The 13817-nt window shown below is 47.4% G+C and overlaps 6 protein-coding genes across 7 annotated transcripts; 4 read left to right on the top strand and 2 right to left on the bottom strand.

Annotated features, from left to right (window-relative positions):
* Nucleotides 1–80: 80 nt before the first annotated feature.
* Nucleotides 81–627, top strand: E1B28_013529 (uncharacterized protein; the record flags this gene model as incomplete). The annotated part of the gene is made up of 2 exons (XM_043158692.1): nt 81–192; nt 284–627. The coding sequence occupies 2 exons, from the start codon at nt 81–83 to the stop codon at nt 625–627; spliced, it is 456 nt and encodes a 151-aa protein (XP_043004046.1).
* Nucleotides 628–790: 163 nt separating this feature from the next.
* E1B28_013528 (uncharacterized protein) lies at nt 791–2295 on the top strand (the record flags this gene model as incomplete). Its single annotated transcript, XM_043158691.1, has 5 exons — nt 791–877; nt 937–1242; nt 1306–1551; nt 1605–1641; nt 1709–2295. The coding sequence occupies 5 exons, from the start codon at nt 791–793 to the stop codon at nt 2293–2295; spliced, it is 1263 nt and encodes a 420-aa protein (XP_043004045.1).
* Nucleotides 2296–2610: 315 nt separating this feature from the next.
* On the top strand, nt 2611–7040 carry RPC2 (DNA-directed RNA polymerase III subunit). The gene is made up of 15 exons (XM_043158690.1): nt 2611–2775; nt 2827–3368; nt 3422–3904; nt 3956–4437; nt 4490–4761; nt 4819–5259; nt 5318–5397; nt 5459–5877; nt 5939–6012; nt 6070–6123; nt 6176–6301; nt 6366–6372; nt 6432–6468; nt 6533–6806; nt 6861–7040. The coding sequence occupies exons 1-15, from the start codon at nt 2686–2688 to the stop codon at nt 6906–6908; spliced, it is 3429 nt and encodes a 1142-aa protein (XP_043004044.1). The 5' UTR covers nt 2611–2685; the 3' UTR covers nt 6909–7040.
* A 143-nt stretch (nt 7041–7183) lies between these two features.
* On the top strand, nt 7184–8134 carry UBC7 (Ubiquitin-conjugating enzyme E2 7; the record flags this gene model as incomplete). 2 transcript variants are annotated; one of them, XM_043158688.1, is made up of 7 exons in its annotated part: nt 7184–7325; nt 7379–7405; nt 7459–7526; nt 7588–7620; nt 7688–7751; nt 7821–7961; nt 8022–8134. In XM_043158688.1, the coding sequence occupies exons 1-7, from the start codon at nt 7250–7252 to the stop codon at nt 8132–8134; spliced, it is 522 nt and encodes a 173-aa protein (XP_043004042.1). In that variant the 5' UTR covers nt 7184–7249. The 2 variants fall into 2 exon arrangements, with proteins under 2 accessions (XP_043004042.1, XP_043004043.1); XM_043158689.1 differs by having other exon boundaries at nt 7184–7405.
* A 101-nt stretch (nt 8135–8235) lies between these two features.
* E1B28_013525 (uncharacterized protein) lies at nt 8236–9963 on the bottom strand (the record flags this gene model as incomplete). The annotated part of the gene is made up of 5 exons (XM_043158687.1): nt 9602–9963; nt 9059–9538; nt 8805–8993; nt 8547–8758; nt 8236–8488 (listed from the first exon to the last, which is right to left on the bottom strand). Exons 1-5 carry the CDS (start codon nt 9917–9919, stop codon nt 8236–8238), a joined length of 1452 nt encoding a protein of 483 aa, XP_043004041.1. The 5' UTR covers nt 9920–9963.
* Nucleotides 9964–10181: 218 nt separating this feature from the next.
* On the bottom strand, nt 10182–13579 carry E1B28_013524 (uncharacterized protein). Its single transcript, XM_043158686.1, has 20 exons — nt 13026–13579; nt 12945–12964; nt 12812–12892; nt 12656–12745; nt 12410–12596; nt 12081–12349; nt 11920–12027; nt 11819–11870; nt 11709–11762; nt 11540–11648; nt 11456–11477; nt 11283–11390; nt 11079–11219; nt 10941–11029; nt 10837–10878; nt 10765–10788; nt 10688–10710; nt 10463–10630; nt 10331–10406; nt 10182–10281 (listed from the first exon to the last, which is right to left on the bottom strand). Exons 1-20 carry the CDS (start codon nt 13513–13515, stop codon nt 10257–10259), a joined length of 2178 nt encoding a protein of 725 aa, XP_043004040.1. The 5' UTR covers nt 13516–13579; the 3' UTR covers nt 10182–10256.
* Nucleotides 13580–13817: the final 238 nt, after the last annotated feature.

Below are 13817 nucleotides of genomic sequence, written 5' to 3'. Positions count from 1 at the left end.
AAAGCTTTGTTCTGCGATGGGCGACCTCCTGCATTCCATTTGAACGCAATGTTCTGTTTAAATCTTCGAGTCCTCCATCAATGGTCAACCAAGAGGCCAACCAGATGCGGTTGATGACACAATCAGTCGACCACGAAACATTGCGCCACACGGAGATGGTTGCTAGCGCACAACGGCAACGTTTGTCTTCAAGTGAGTCTCTTTGTTAGGTGGTGGTGGGCGTCTAACGATATATACTCGGTATCTCAAGGCAAACAAAGTTGACTTACCGAATAGGGTACAGAGCCGTCTCTTCCGAAGGCCAAGCAGCCCTCGAAGGAAGTTGATTTCGATGTCGACAAGCTTCTGTGGGCCAGCGTTTCCGACATTAAGCGCCACTTCACAATTGTTAACAAGATGGTACAATTCATTACTTCCCTTGGCACTTGGCACAGTGCTGGCGTGCCGCGACCTGCAGGAGATCCGCTATTATTTGCCACCAATGGCAGTGATGATTTGAATGTGATGATTGCTTGGACCTATGCCCAACTATCACCCCCATCAAGAGACTTTGTTTCGTCCGTTCGACCTTTACGATTCCGGTCACTTTCGGAACGCCCTGAGTGGTATGGAGACTCAGTTGCTTAGTTCTAGTGCCAGGGTACCCCAGCTATAAAAGTAGTAGGACTAACTGAGTAGTTCCTTACGCTGTGCGTCCCACTCATCTCTACTCAGCTTTTTCATCCTTTCCTTATTCTCACTCCTTCAACCTTCTTTGTACCCTTCGTTATCCCTCACAAGAGCATCAGAGATGCAGCTCATCCTGTCTCTCGGAAGGCTCTCCTTACTTCTCATTCTGATTAGCTGCGTATGTTTGGCGTTGGCTGAGCCAAATGACGTAAGTTCTTGGCTTGACGCTCTCAATCACCTTGCTAATCAATCATCGTAACCATCCAGATCGCGTCCGGAGGGCTCCAAGTTCGCGCTGCGAAGACCAAGGCAAAGACAAAGGTCAAAGCTCCTCCAGTGGTGGCGGCCAAGCCGAAAGTCAAAGCGGCCACTCCCAAAGCCAAAGTGACGACTCCCACGACCAAGGCGACGACTCCCAAAGCTAAAGTGACGACTCCCAAAGCCAAAGCGACGACAGCTAAAACCGCAGTGACAACTCCCAAAGCGAAGCCAACGACGAAGACTCCGCCTAAGACGACTAAACCTCCAGGCAACTCGACAGCAACTACACCATCAAAGACCGGTGCCGCAACGGTCAGTGATCACAAGTGCTTGCCGTGGATTTAATTTCCTCTGACGCCGCTTGATACTTTTTAGTCTTGCCCCATACCGAAGAAAGGAAAACGTGCCTTCTTTGAAACGGACGAGGAGTTGGACGCGTACTACGGCATCGTCCAGCGGGATATCAACAGGGACGTCAAGATCAAAGGTCGTTCTATTGAGAAGAGAACAAATGTTTGTGGGTTCCATGAGTTGAGGGATCAGGATGTGGCCAACGATGGATGCCAAGCCGTTCTTCCCAGTGCGTTTGTGATCGATGCTGCCACTGGGAACCTTGTTGAGGTAAGAGCTGCCGATGCTCCAACGCTCGAACGGGTACTTACTTGTGATTATAGCAACAAGTACAAAACCAGCCAGCGGGTACCGCCTGTGGTGAGTTTTCGCTGCTACCCTCAATCTCCGATTTCTCTCCGAGTCTCATCTCACCGAGCGTCCACAGACCATATCATTGAACTTCAACTCGTCGCAGATGTGATGCAAAACACCGGTGCCTGCAAAGCCGCTGAACTCATGCTCAAAGCAGGAGGATTTAAATCCCTCCCCGAAGCTGGAGGAATCTCTCTAACCGCAAAAATGAAAGCTCTCATCGACAAACACGTCGTCCCAGCTGTAAACGGTCAACGAAATGTCGTCTTTCTCGATTCAGGCGTAAACCAAGCCAAGAACATCTACGTCCAACAATTCAAGGGGGTAGCTACTGCTCAACTCCCCCGCGGGGCGACTGTTAACAATGGTGCGAAAGCGGCACAGATCCGGAGTTATCTGACGAATGCTGCGATTCGTGTGAGGACGACCACGGGAGCTGCGACTCTTGATAATGCTATTGGGAATTTCTTGAACGCGGCGAAAGTTGATGCGACGAAGGAGTTGGAGAAGAGAAAGACCAAGGCTGGGCAGCAGTGTTCGGAGAGGGAGCAGGTGATACTTGCACAGGATGCGTCGACGATTGAAGCGGAACCTGCGAGGAGTAAGCAGGCAAATTTTCCGTCTATGCAGGCTCTTTGGGCCAAGATCTCTGATGTGTAGGGGTTGCTCTTGGGTGTTTGATGGGTGGTTCTGTGGTAGTGTGGCCAGCAATCGATGTGTCTGCTCGAGTAGAAAGATTCTGGTGGAACCCATGGTTCTCCTCAGTAGACTGGCAGTTTAGTCCCGACAACTCGGTCGGTCGAGGAACAACGACGTACTCCCATTGGCCATGAGGCTACTATAGCCGATGATGGCGGTTGTGCTTCTTCTCTTTCAGGTTACCGCGTTTGCATTCTGTCCTGAAAGAAGACTTTGTGAGATAAGCTTCCCTTCACCGAAATCACGGCAGCTAGGTGTGAGAACCTTCCCTGAGCGCTTACTAAGCGCTCAATCAACTCGATCCACGAACTTGGTGGGAGGGGAAGGCCACAGAGACAAGTTCTGTCTACTATGGGAACTCGAGAGGGGAACGAGGATTGGGATCGTATGGACGTGAATTGGAGGGGACTTGGAGTCACCGATCCCATCAAAACAGTCGAGGTGCGTCCCAAAGAAACTGATAATACGGCTTTGGCCTCACCTTTCTATTAGGATAAATGGCTTTTGTTACCTGCATTCCTCAAAGTAAAGGGTCTAGTCAAACAACACATTGACTCCTTCAACTATTTTGTCGACGTTGACATCAAGAACATAGTCAAAGCCAACAATAAAGTCACCTCAGACGTCGATCCTCGTTTTTGGCTCAAGTACACTGACATTAACGTCGGGTTTCCTGATCGAAACGAATTGGAAGCAGTCGACAAGAAGGTTACCCCGAATGAATGTAGACTTCGCGATACCACATACAGCGCACCAGTCATAGTCACAATACACTATACCCGAGGCAAAAAAGTCATACAAAGGAACGTGAATATTGGTCGTCTACCCATCATGTTGCGAAGCAACAAGTGTGTCCTCGCAGGTCGATCAGAGGAAGAACTGGCTCGCATGATAGAATGTCCTTTAGATCCTGGTGGTTACTTCGTGGTCAGAGGAACTGAAAAGGTCATTCTGGTACAAGAACAACTCAGCAAGAACCGCATCATTGTCGAAGCAGATCCTGTAAAAGGTGTTGTTCAAGCATCTTGTACGTCGTGAGTCCCCTGATCTATTGAACCCCATGCATTTCTTCTCAAACCATTACAAGTTCGACGCATGGAGGTCTAAAGTCCAAAACCTATGTTACTACGAAAAAGGGCAAAATCTATCTCCGCCACAATTCCATCCATGATGACGTTCCTATCGTAATCGCGTTGAAAGCTCTCGGAATTCAGTCCGACAAGGAGATCCTTCTCTTGACTGCTGGAAGTACAGAGGCGTATAAATCTGCTTTTTCCTCCAATTTAGAAGATGCAGCGAAGTTGGGTGTCTTCACCCGGCAACAAGCGCTCGAGTGGATTGGTTCTCGCGTGAAGATCAATCGTCGAGTAGTTGGTCCGAGAAGACCTGCCTGGGAAGAGGCTTTAGAGGCGTTGGCGACCATTGTTCTTGCTCATGTACCCATCAATGGTCTCGACTTGCGAGCGAAGGCCATCTTTGTTGCAACTATGACGCGACGCGTTCTGATGGCTATGGATGATGAAAAGATGGTCGATGATCGGGACTATGTCGGGAATAAACGATTGGAATTGTAAGGTTCTGCCCATCTCTCTTACTACTATTTGCTTAATTTTCGTTTAAGGGCAGGTCAATTGCTTGCACTTCTATTCGAAGACCTCTTCAAAACATATAATTCCAATCTTAAGTCTGCTATCGACAAAGTGCTCAAGAAACCATCTCGAACAAGCGAATTCGATGCGTACAACACGATGCAGTTCATGGGCGATCACATCACCTCCGGTTTTGTTCGTGCTATAGCGACAGGAAATTGGGCGCTAAAACGGTTTAGGATGGAGCGTGCGGGTGTAACGCATGTGCTCAGTCGCCTTAGTTTCATCTCGGCTCTTGGAATGATGACCAGGATTTCTTCACAATTCGAAAAGACTAGAAAGGTCAGTGGTCCGAGAGCTTTGCAACCTAGTCAGTGGGGAATGCTTTGTCCTAGTGATACGCCAGAGGGGGAAGCATGTGGTTTGGTGAAAAATCTAGCGCTTATGACGCATATTACTACGGATGTGGATGAGGGGCCTATCATCAAGTTGGCGTATATGTTGGGTGTTGAAGGTGCGCTCTCAGTCAGCTCGCCATTTTGGATCCAGATTAATGTATCTTTCAGATATCGCCTCGGCAACTGGGACGGAAATCTATGGCCCACACACTTTCGTCGTGAACGTGAACGGAAACATCATAGGCCTCACTCGATACCCATCTCGATTCGTGGCACAATTCCGGAAACTTCGTAGGGCGAGACGGTTCAGCGAGTTCGTGAGCGTTTACATCAATCATCATCACAAGTCAGTCCACATTGCGAGCGACGGTGGTCGTATATGTCGACCTATGATCATTGTGGAGAATATACGACCAAGAGTGACTTCAGAGCATATTTCGGTAGGAGTACTGAGTTCAATTTCGTCACCGGTTTCTGAGCTGTATTCGCCTCGGCAGGAATTGAAAAAAGGAAAACTCGTGTTCGACGATTTCCTCAGACTTGGGCTGGTTGAGTACCTCGACGTGAACGAAGAAAATGACACTTATATCGCGTTATATGAATCCAATATCGTACCTGGAACCACGCATCTTGAAATCGAGCCCTTCACTCTTCTCGGAGCCGTAGCGGGTCTCATTCCATACCCTCACCATAATCAATCCCCACGAAACACATACCAATGCGCGATGGGAAAACAAGCTATTGGTGCGATCGGGTATAACCAGTTCAATCGGATTGATACACTTTTGTATCTTTCGGTCTATCCACAACAGCCTATGGTGAAGACGAAGACAATCGAGCTTGTGGGGTACGATCGGCTTCCGGCGGGGCAGAATGCGACGGTGGCAGTTATGAGTTTTTCAGGATATGATATTGAAGATGCGCTTATCTTGAATAAGGTGTGTGGGGCATTTGAGCGACGTTACTGAATGATGGGGCCTAATATGTTGTTTCTAGGCTAGTCTTGATCGAGGGTATGGACGATGTCAAGTCTTAAGGAAGAATACGACGTTGATACGAAAGTATCCTAATGGAACGTGAGTAGCTGTTGCCCTTCCTTACATCTGTCCCTCGATACCATCCTTAACAACCTAACAGCTTTGACCGCTTAGCGGATGCTCCATTGGATGAGAATGGGAGAATCGCAAAGAAGTATGACATCGTCCAACCTGACGGTCTAGCTGGAGTAAACGAACGAGTCGACCCAGGGGATGTATACGTCAACAAACAGTCTCCGGTCAACGCGAACGACAACACTTTTACTGGCCAAGCAACCAGTCCTAGTGTTCCTTACAAGAACACACCGATGACTTACAAATCACCGGTTGCGGGAATTATTGATAAAGTGATGATCAGTGAGACGGAGAATGATCAGACGTTGATCAAAGTGCTGATACGGCAGACTCGGAGACCGGAGTTGGGAGATAAATTTTCGAGTAGGCATGGGCAGAAGGGTGTATGTGGATTGATTGTGAATCAGGAGGATATGCCATTCAATGATCAGGGGATTGTTCCTGGTGGGGTTTCCACTTGGATTTGTGGTGCACATTTTGATATTGAATATCTCTTTCTGTTCAGATACGATCATGAACCCTCATGGGTTCCCGTCCCGGATGACGGTTGGGAAGATGATAGAGCTGCTTGCTGGAAAGGTCTGGAATTTCTGTCTCTATCCCATGCTTTATCTTATATCTGTACTTTACCCGTAGGCAGGTGTTCTTTGTGGTAAACTCCAATACGGAACCGCGTTTGGAGGATCGAAGGTACGGTGGTTCAACGGAATAATATAACTTTCGACTAAGTGTTCTACGGCAGGTGGAAGACATGAGTAGGCTGTTGATAGAACACGGATTCAGCTATTCTGGCAAAGATATGCTTACGAGCGGGATTACTGGTGAACCGCTGGAAGCATATGTTTATTTTGGGCCTATCTATTATCAGGTATATCCAAGGCTTCTGTTCCTCCGCTACTCGAAACTGAACGATCCCTTTGCGTTAATTTCAGAAATTAAGTGAGCAAAACGGATTTTCCTGGATTATTAGGCTCCAGTTGTTTACGTTTGGTTCATAGAACACATGGTGATGGATAAAATGCATGCTCGTGCAAGGCAAGCTTTGGGTTTTCTTAGTTCCTTTTCAGTATATACTCACATCCTTCGATGATGATGATAGAGGTCCTCGCGCAACGCTCACCCGTCAACCCACGGAAGGTCGATCTCGAGAAGGTGGTCTACGATTAGGAGAAATGGAACGAGATTGCCTCATTGGATATGGAGCTACCCAACTTTTATTGGAACGTCTGATGTTATCCTCCGACAAGTTTGAAGTGAACGCATGTCAGGAATGTGGGTTGTTGGGGTATAATGGATGGTGTACGTTTTGCAAGAGTTCGAAGAAGGTGGCCAAGTTGACTATTCCTTATGCTGCCAAACTGTTATTTCAGGAGGTGAGTTGGTTTCTTGGCTTGTTTGGGTCAGCAATATTGAGGTTTCCGGTCTAGTTGATGGCTATGAACGTGGTTCCCAGATTGGTACTAGATGATGCTTGAGTTCCAGGAAGATGTAGCTGTAGGAAGCAAAAATAAAAGAACTATATACTACTATAATATGTACATTCCTGAGGTCCAGTATCTCATCTCGATGGACGTCAGGGTTGCAATCTACGTGCTCCGAAAACCCCGAGACGACCTAACTTGATCTTAGATATCTTATCAAATAAGAGCAGTCGGGGTTCAAAATAAGGGACATCAAGTGGACCCTTCCCTCCCATTCAGTCCATTTGGATTTTTCGTGGTGAGGTCGGGAAACCTAAATCGATCATCACGTGATATTCGCTCTCTCTCTCCCTCGCTTTCAGCTTTAGCCTTCACACCCTACTGGCATCTCAAGAATGGCATCTCGAGGATCTGGAAGCGCTACAGCTCTACGACGATTAATGACGGAGTACAAGCAACTTACTGCAGGAGGTTCGGTTGTACAGTCGTTGTCTGGCTGATGCTGAGGTGTTTGAGATACTCAGGAGCTCCTGATGGCATGTTCACTGCTGGTAATTGTTTTTCCATCCATACAGCATTACGAACTCAACCTCCTGCTTCAAAGGACCGATATCTGAATCCGACTTCTTCACATGGGAAGCTCTTATTTGTGGGCCGAAGGATACTCCCTTCGTGAGGCTAAAAGTCGAGGTTTTGCACTGTGGATTCGAGCTGAACCATTCTTAATCGCTAGGAAGGAGGGGTGTTTTCAGCGATCCTTACATTTGTTACGTTACATTCAACTTAATCTTCATTGACGATTTTACCTGACGGAATATTTACTCAAAAAATAGCCCACCGATTACCCATTATCACCGTTCAAGATGAAGTTTGATCCTCCTCTATTCCATCCCAACAGTAAGCAGGAACAGAACTCCTCGAAATCGTTGTCCCGGCGGAAAAGCGTTGATTGCTTTTTTTCGTCAGTCTATCCCGATGGCAACGTATGCATCTCGATCCTTCACACACCTGGCGACGATCCGACTATGTATGAACAAGCATCAGAGAGATGGAGTCCAGTTCAGAGCGTTGAGAAGGTGATACTCAGTGTCATCTCGATGTTGGCTGGTATGTAACAAGTTTTCGTCTCGGATTCAACAACCATTTATATCCGGTTTGGCTACACAGAACCAAACCTGGAAAGTGGGGCAAACATCGATTGCTGTAAAATGTATCGGGATAATCGACCAGAATATGAGAGAATCGTGAGAGAGTCAATCAAACAACAGCTTGGGTTGTGACAAGAATATTAAATGTGTGTTTACCCTATCTTAGCTAGCTATAACGGGAGCATGGTTATTTCATAAATAGGACGCTATGGAATAAGAATAGTAGCTCATGGTCATAATTGATGCACTCGACTGTCTGTAGGTTGTCCGAAGATGTGGCGTTTGATATAGTCATTGCGGAACATTCCTTTGGGATCCACTTCCTCCAATACGCGAACGAAGTCGTCAAAGCGTGAATAACGCTTACGAAGGTCTTCAGGTTGGAGCCGATGAGCTTTAGCCCAGTGCGGACGTCCTTGATGCGATGTTAAAATGTGCTCAAAGCCAGAAAACAGTTTTCTATAGGGAACGTCGATTCCGTAAGGTCTGCAAGAATTTGTCAGAAAGAACAAAAAAGAAAAAAAAATTTCAAACAGGGCTCAACTTGTAATGAACGATCCCAATCCAACATGTCTGACGTCCGTTGCTGGGACTCAACCATATCTCATCGGGAGCGGAGAATCTGATCTCTACAGGGAAATGCGGCCGCATTCCGTGTGGATCTTCCCGTTCTTTCATCCACCAGTTGCGGAGGTCGCGAAGGCAGGCTTCTGTATTTTCGATTGGTATCGCCCATTCTGTAGTGTGTTGGAGAAACTACAGAATTCAGAACTCGAATGATGATGTGGTAGAAATGGCTCACTAGGCAGTCAAAGTTGAAAATCCGATGACTATCGTCAATTTCCATTGCATCAGCACTCGCCAACCAAGAAGCGAAGCGTGAGGCTAAAGAGCTCATGTAAGGCCAGAACAGGCCCAGAAACAGCATGAAGTGAACGACATGATAACCACACAAGGTGTCCCACAGCCAACTATAGCACGAAACCTTGTCCTTAAAATAAACCGCTTGAGTTCCCGACACCTAAAATCGTAAACATGTGGGCTGAAATAGCTTACTTCTTGTGTGCGATTTGCTACTCTCTGCATGATGGTATCTGCAGCTGGGAACCAATAAAACCGGACATGTTCCCCAGAATAGGCAACCTCTTGCCAGTTTCCCATTGCATCTTCAAACGTTCGAGATTGGTGGAATTCCTTGAGACGGAAAGCGGGTTCTACTTCAATTTCGATGTTGATCAGGAGCCCAGTCGAGCCGAGACCACAAAGGGATGCCATGAATAGTTCCGGTCTCTCTTGTTGTGAGCAGTGCACGCGGGAGCCGTCCGGAAGTAGTAGATCAAGGGAGATAACGTGGGTGGACAAGACGCCATATTCAACGCCAGATCCGTGGGTAGCAGTGGTGATGACTCCAGCCAAGGTTTGGTCGGATATGGACCCAAGATTTATCATCGCCAGACCGTGTTTCTCAAGCTCCACGTGAAGATCGCTGAGAGCGATGCCGCCCTGGGCCACGACGCGCCTCTTATCAATATCCACCTAAGACGCGCTCGCGGCAGTTGAATCAGCTTTCCTTATTCAAAAATGAATCACGACACGCACCTTCAACACCCGGTTCAAGTTTTTGGTGCGAATTAAAAACTCGTTCGTGCAAGCAAGGTCGCTGGGACTGTGTCCTATGCCGGCTGCTCTAACAACCTTTCCCTCCCTCCTGGCGAGTTCCAATATCATTTCACATTGATTTTCGTCCTCGGGTTCGAACACGAGCAGTGGTTTACATCCGAACGTTTGAGCCCAGTTGACGAAGGTAGCGTCACGAGAGGTACAAGGTTGGAGGGCGTCGTAGAGGGTTTGCAAAGATACTTGACTGAGAGGAATGGTGAACCGGGGGGTCATGCTATAAGGTGATCGCGACTGCATCGAAAATTTTCTGGAATTTATACCCGAACGCTTACGCAGTTTTGTTCCGATTTCGCTATTTTCGATTGCGTTCGGGATCGAGATGATCACGGCAATAGCCGGATCTAAATCGTCATCGGGAAGAACGGGATACCTTAGAAATCATCGTATCATCATGCGAGATACCCAGTGAGGCACAGGATCTGTTCATCAGTAGATTTTGAACGATGATAATTGCCACAACACCTCTTGAACCTTATCCACACATAAAACGTGTGCTCTATTTAATATCGCGCGTCGCGCTCACTGTGCTCATTATTCGGGACGCTGCCAGTAGAACATGACATCGTATAGAGATCTAGTTCAGGAAATCAAATGTAACCCTAGAAAGCGGTCAGTGCGCGGAAACCTTTAGGTCAACAATAACCTTACCTTCCCCATTCCTCATCGTTGTATAGCAAGATGCCTCGAACCTCTGCGCTGTCCAACTCCAGGCCGATCTCAAATTCTATCATCGAAAATATGTTGAGAAACACCCGATGTCGATAGATAAAAGGTGCCCACCAGTGTAGAAACCATTTTGAGTCATGGATGCGGAAGCGTTGGCTTGGAAAGCCGGAAGTGAAGACAGATCAACTGTCCATTTGCACAACTCTGACGTTTCCCCTTCGTCGGTGTATCGCATGGTCTTTTCCGAATCGCTGGTATATAACACAGCTACGAACGAAGAATCTGCGGAGCAAACAGGTTAGATAAGAACCCTGCCAAAAGGAACAGATGCACTCTTACCCTGAGCATCCTGCGAGTACTTGCTAAAAATAATTCAACTTGACGAGCGGGTGCAGAGGAACCTAATCGGAACTCACCAGAACTTGGTGGTAAGTCGTTGCCTAAGGTTTTCGTATGAGTAAGGTCAATTGGATAAAAAACCAACGTACCCCTTTCTAATGATAGCACCCTTCTGCACGAGATATTGTAATCTGAAAAGAGTCCGAGTCGAGTAAGTAAATCAATTGACGGTTCCACATAGAATGAAATGTACCTGTTCTCACAGATTGGATAGCCAGCGTCGTTATTCTTAATATACGCTGGACGCTTTTGCCAGTCTTCTTGGTCGGCTGGCAATTTCACCTACTACGAGTGAGATTCTGGAAGCTAAACATAGGAACGGTATACGTACTTTCATGATGTAGGATCGTGGCGCGATGACATTTGACACAAGTGGCCTTTGGGCTAGACCATACCGCGCTGCACCTCTTAAGGTAGCAGTGTCGGCATCGGCAGGCCTTGCAATAATCCGTATTCGGGACGAGAATTGAGCCTTTCGAGTAGGTAGATCGTTCGTCAGTTTTGAGGCTACAAGGTGAGTGAAGTCACTGCTAACCTCGACCCTTTGCTTCAGATACTCACTCCCTGCAAAGCCTCCTACAAGAAGGAGAGCATCGATTCGTTGTTCGACTTTTTTCAGTTGGTCCTCGATGAGGTTCAACACCTGGGGGGTGAGCCAATAAGCGCTGAGCAATATCAAATTCAGCCAGAGGCTTTGATGCAAAATACCTGCTCAATGACCGGGTCAAAACTATTCAGAAGGATCTTATTCAGTACGACTGTGAGAACTTTCGAATTTGATGGAGAGCGTACACTTCTCTCCGTAGTAGCACGCCAGGTATAGAAAGTTGGCCATCAATGAGCCCAACGGAAGGGTCATTAGCGTCTTCGACATTGAAGCATGTGAAGTGAAATGTCGTTTCTGGAAAGTGATGTCAGATTTACGGGGAACGACTTTGGCCGAACGGATATGGTGATTCACCGTCATCTTGTACCCCTGCGTAATCGAGTTTGTCAGATTCACTGAACGAGTGCACTGTTGGGAAATGTTTTTAAAACAGTGTTTAACCCTGAATTGTTCGTGCCACGCACTAAAATACGCGAGCGAGGCTGGATCCAGATGGGCAGGGTGATCTGCCAGTAACTAAGATTCGTTGTTAGACCAAAGAAACTCAGAAAATGAAAAGGATTACCGTTCTGACAAGCTCCCTGAAGCGCAAGTCTAGGAATAGACTGCCGCAGTTGGCACCGGACCTTGCAGCTATTTCTGCGATTTCGAGGTGTGTCATCTGTCCAATAATCTGCAACATCGCTCGGATGAGGAAAATGATCATCGAGATGAGTGTTATTTTACCTTATAAACAGCTAGATCGACTGTGCCGCCTCCCGCATCACAGACAACAAAGTTCTGGGAGGGTTTCAGATGATGAAGGTCCGTCAGATGAGCGCAGTGGACTGCAGCTGCTTCCGGTTCGGTAATGATTCTCAAACGATCCCTCCAATCTCTATCATCGCCAGCGCGAGCATTCTGCACAAGTCCTGCAATAATAGCAGCTTCCCTCATGATATTACAGCCTTGAGCGTCCCATGCCGCAGGTACGGTCAGCCATACATCCGCGGTGTCTGTTCAGCTTCATGTCAATTCCAGAACCTAATCGACACAACAACCCCCATGAAGCTCACCCAAATCAGAGACGGCACCGGTGACCTGAGTTATCTGGACTTTCGCATACTCCCATAAGTGACTGAGAAAGTCAACGATGACATCGATGGGCTTCTTCCCAGGTGGTAGTGGAGGAAGTCGAGGATCTATGGCGGATTCTTCGCGAAGGGCATTGGGCTCCAAAAAGAGTTTGAACCATTCACATCTCTGGTAAACGTGTCAACGATTGTATCTCTGGTTTGTAGATACTTGAATGGTTCACGCACCAGCGTCCCGGGCATTGGACCCGCGTTCTTTGCCTCAAGACCCCAAGCGAGAACTCTACCATGTTCGTCGTACAGAAGGCACGTCGGAATCTGATGAATTTCATGATCAGAACCAGTGCAAAGAAAAAAGAAAGCGTAAATAGGCTTCTGACACACTTTTCTGAAAGTTTCGGTTGCTCCCGGCCAGTTTAGAATTTGTTGCACTTGTCCACCGGCAATACGCGATGACCCATACGCCTGATAAGGGGGCCATTAGGAGGAAGAATAATAATAAAGCTTCAGGGCTTACAACACCAGAGAACGTGGTCCCTATTGGATAGACGCCAGGTTTATTTCAAATCAAGGCAAAAACAAGACGTCAAGAACCCACCAAAGTCAATCGAAACTGACATCTTTCCCTCGCGCGACGACACCGTAACTGATTCCGCTCGCAATGGTTGCAAAGGTTGAGGGCTCATTGGCGGCGGTGTAGAGATTCCAAAATGGCTCCCTTGAAATGTGCTTGGAGGTCTCATGAGAGATTCTGCGGTCATTACTGGAGGAGGTGAACCATTGTATGTAGGCGAAGTTGTCCCAGTGAATAATGGTGTTCCTGGGGGTGGAGAGGAAGAGAATTGTGTTGGTGTCGACGAGACGCCCGTCCACGAAGGCTGTAATGTTTGGCTATGAATATGATACCCATTCTGCTGTTGACCGAGATATGCTTGAGGGAGAGGTTGAGGTGACGGGTTCTGGAATGTTGGTTTTTCCAGGCTGGAAATCGGCCCGGGCTGCTGGTTCACGAATCCCATCGGATATGGTTGAGGCCTGTTGGAATTGTCGTTATTCGAAGCATCTATTGGTTCACCACAGCAGCCCATGGCGGTAAAGCGATGAAATCAAGGCCTCAGCAATGGGGAGGGGAGGGGTAGGTACTGCTCAGGAGACGACTGCAGCTGTCTATCAATCAAAAATGCCAGTTTTGGGCGCAATTACAATAGTGGCAGTGCATCAATACTTCGCCGCCACCCGTTTTGTTAGGGATACAACGAGAAATAGAGATTTTGGTAGACTGCAAGTGTGATTCGAGACAATAATATACAGGATTTACTGTTTTATGAGTACACAGTGTACTCGATGACACAGTGAACATCATCTCGGTATATTTTATCCATAGTAAACC

Source organism: Marasmius oreades, chromosome 9 (genome assembly GCF_018924745.1).
Source record: "Marasmius oreades isolate 03SP1 chromosome 9, whole genome shotgun sequence".
Classification (NCBI taxonomy): domain Eukaryota; kingdom Fungi; phylum Basidiomycota; class Agaricomycetes; order Agaricales; family Marasmiaceae; genus Marasmius; species Marasmius oreades.
This window is presented reverse-complemented; position numbering and strand designations above follow the sequence as displayed.

What these genes read in the sequence shown, in the direction of transcription:
- E1B28_013524 (XM_043158686.1), bottom strand. Translation starts at nt 13,515, where the DNA reads ATGGGCTGCTGTGGTGAACCAATAGATGCTTCGAATAACGACAATTCC. An exon ending in GTCCAATGCCCGGGACGCTG is followed by an intron (nt 12,597 to 12,655) that starts GTGCGTGAACCA and finishes CACGTTTACCAG; the next exon opens with AGATGTGAATGGTTCAAACT. An exon ending in TCAGGGAGCTTGTCAGAACG is followed by an intron (nt 11,871 to 11,919) that starts GTAATCCTTTTC and finishes AACGAATCTTAG; the next exon opens with TTACTGGCAGATCACCCTGC.
- RPC2 (XM_043158690.1), top strand. Translation starts at nt 2,686, where the DNA reads ATGGGAACTCGAGAGGGGAACGAGGATTGGGATCGTATGGACGTGAAT. An exon ending in TGACTTCAGAGCATATTTCG is followed by an intron (nt 4,762 to 4,818) that starts GTAGGAGTACTG and finishes TCGCCTCGGCAG; the next exon opens with GAATTGAAAAAAGGAAAACT. An exon ending in CGAAAGTATCCTAATGGAAC is followed by an intron (nt 5,398 to 5,458) that starts GTGAGTAGCTGT and finishes ACAACCTAACAG; the next exon opens with CTTTGACCGCTTAGCGGATG.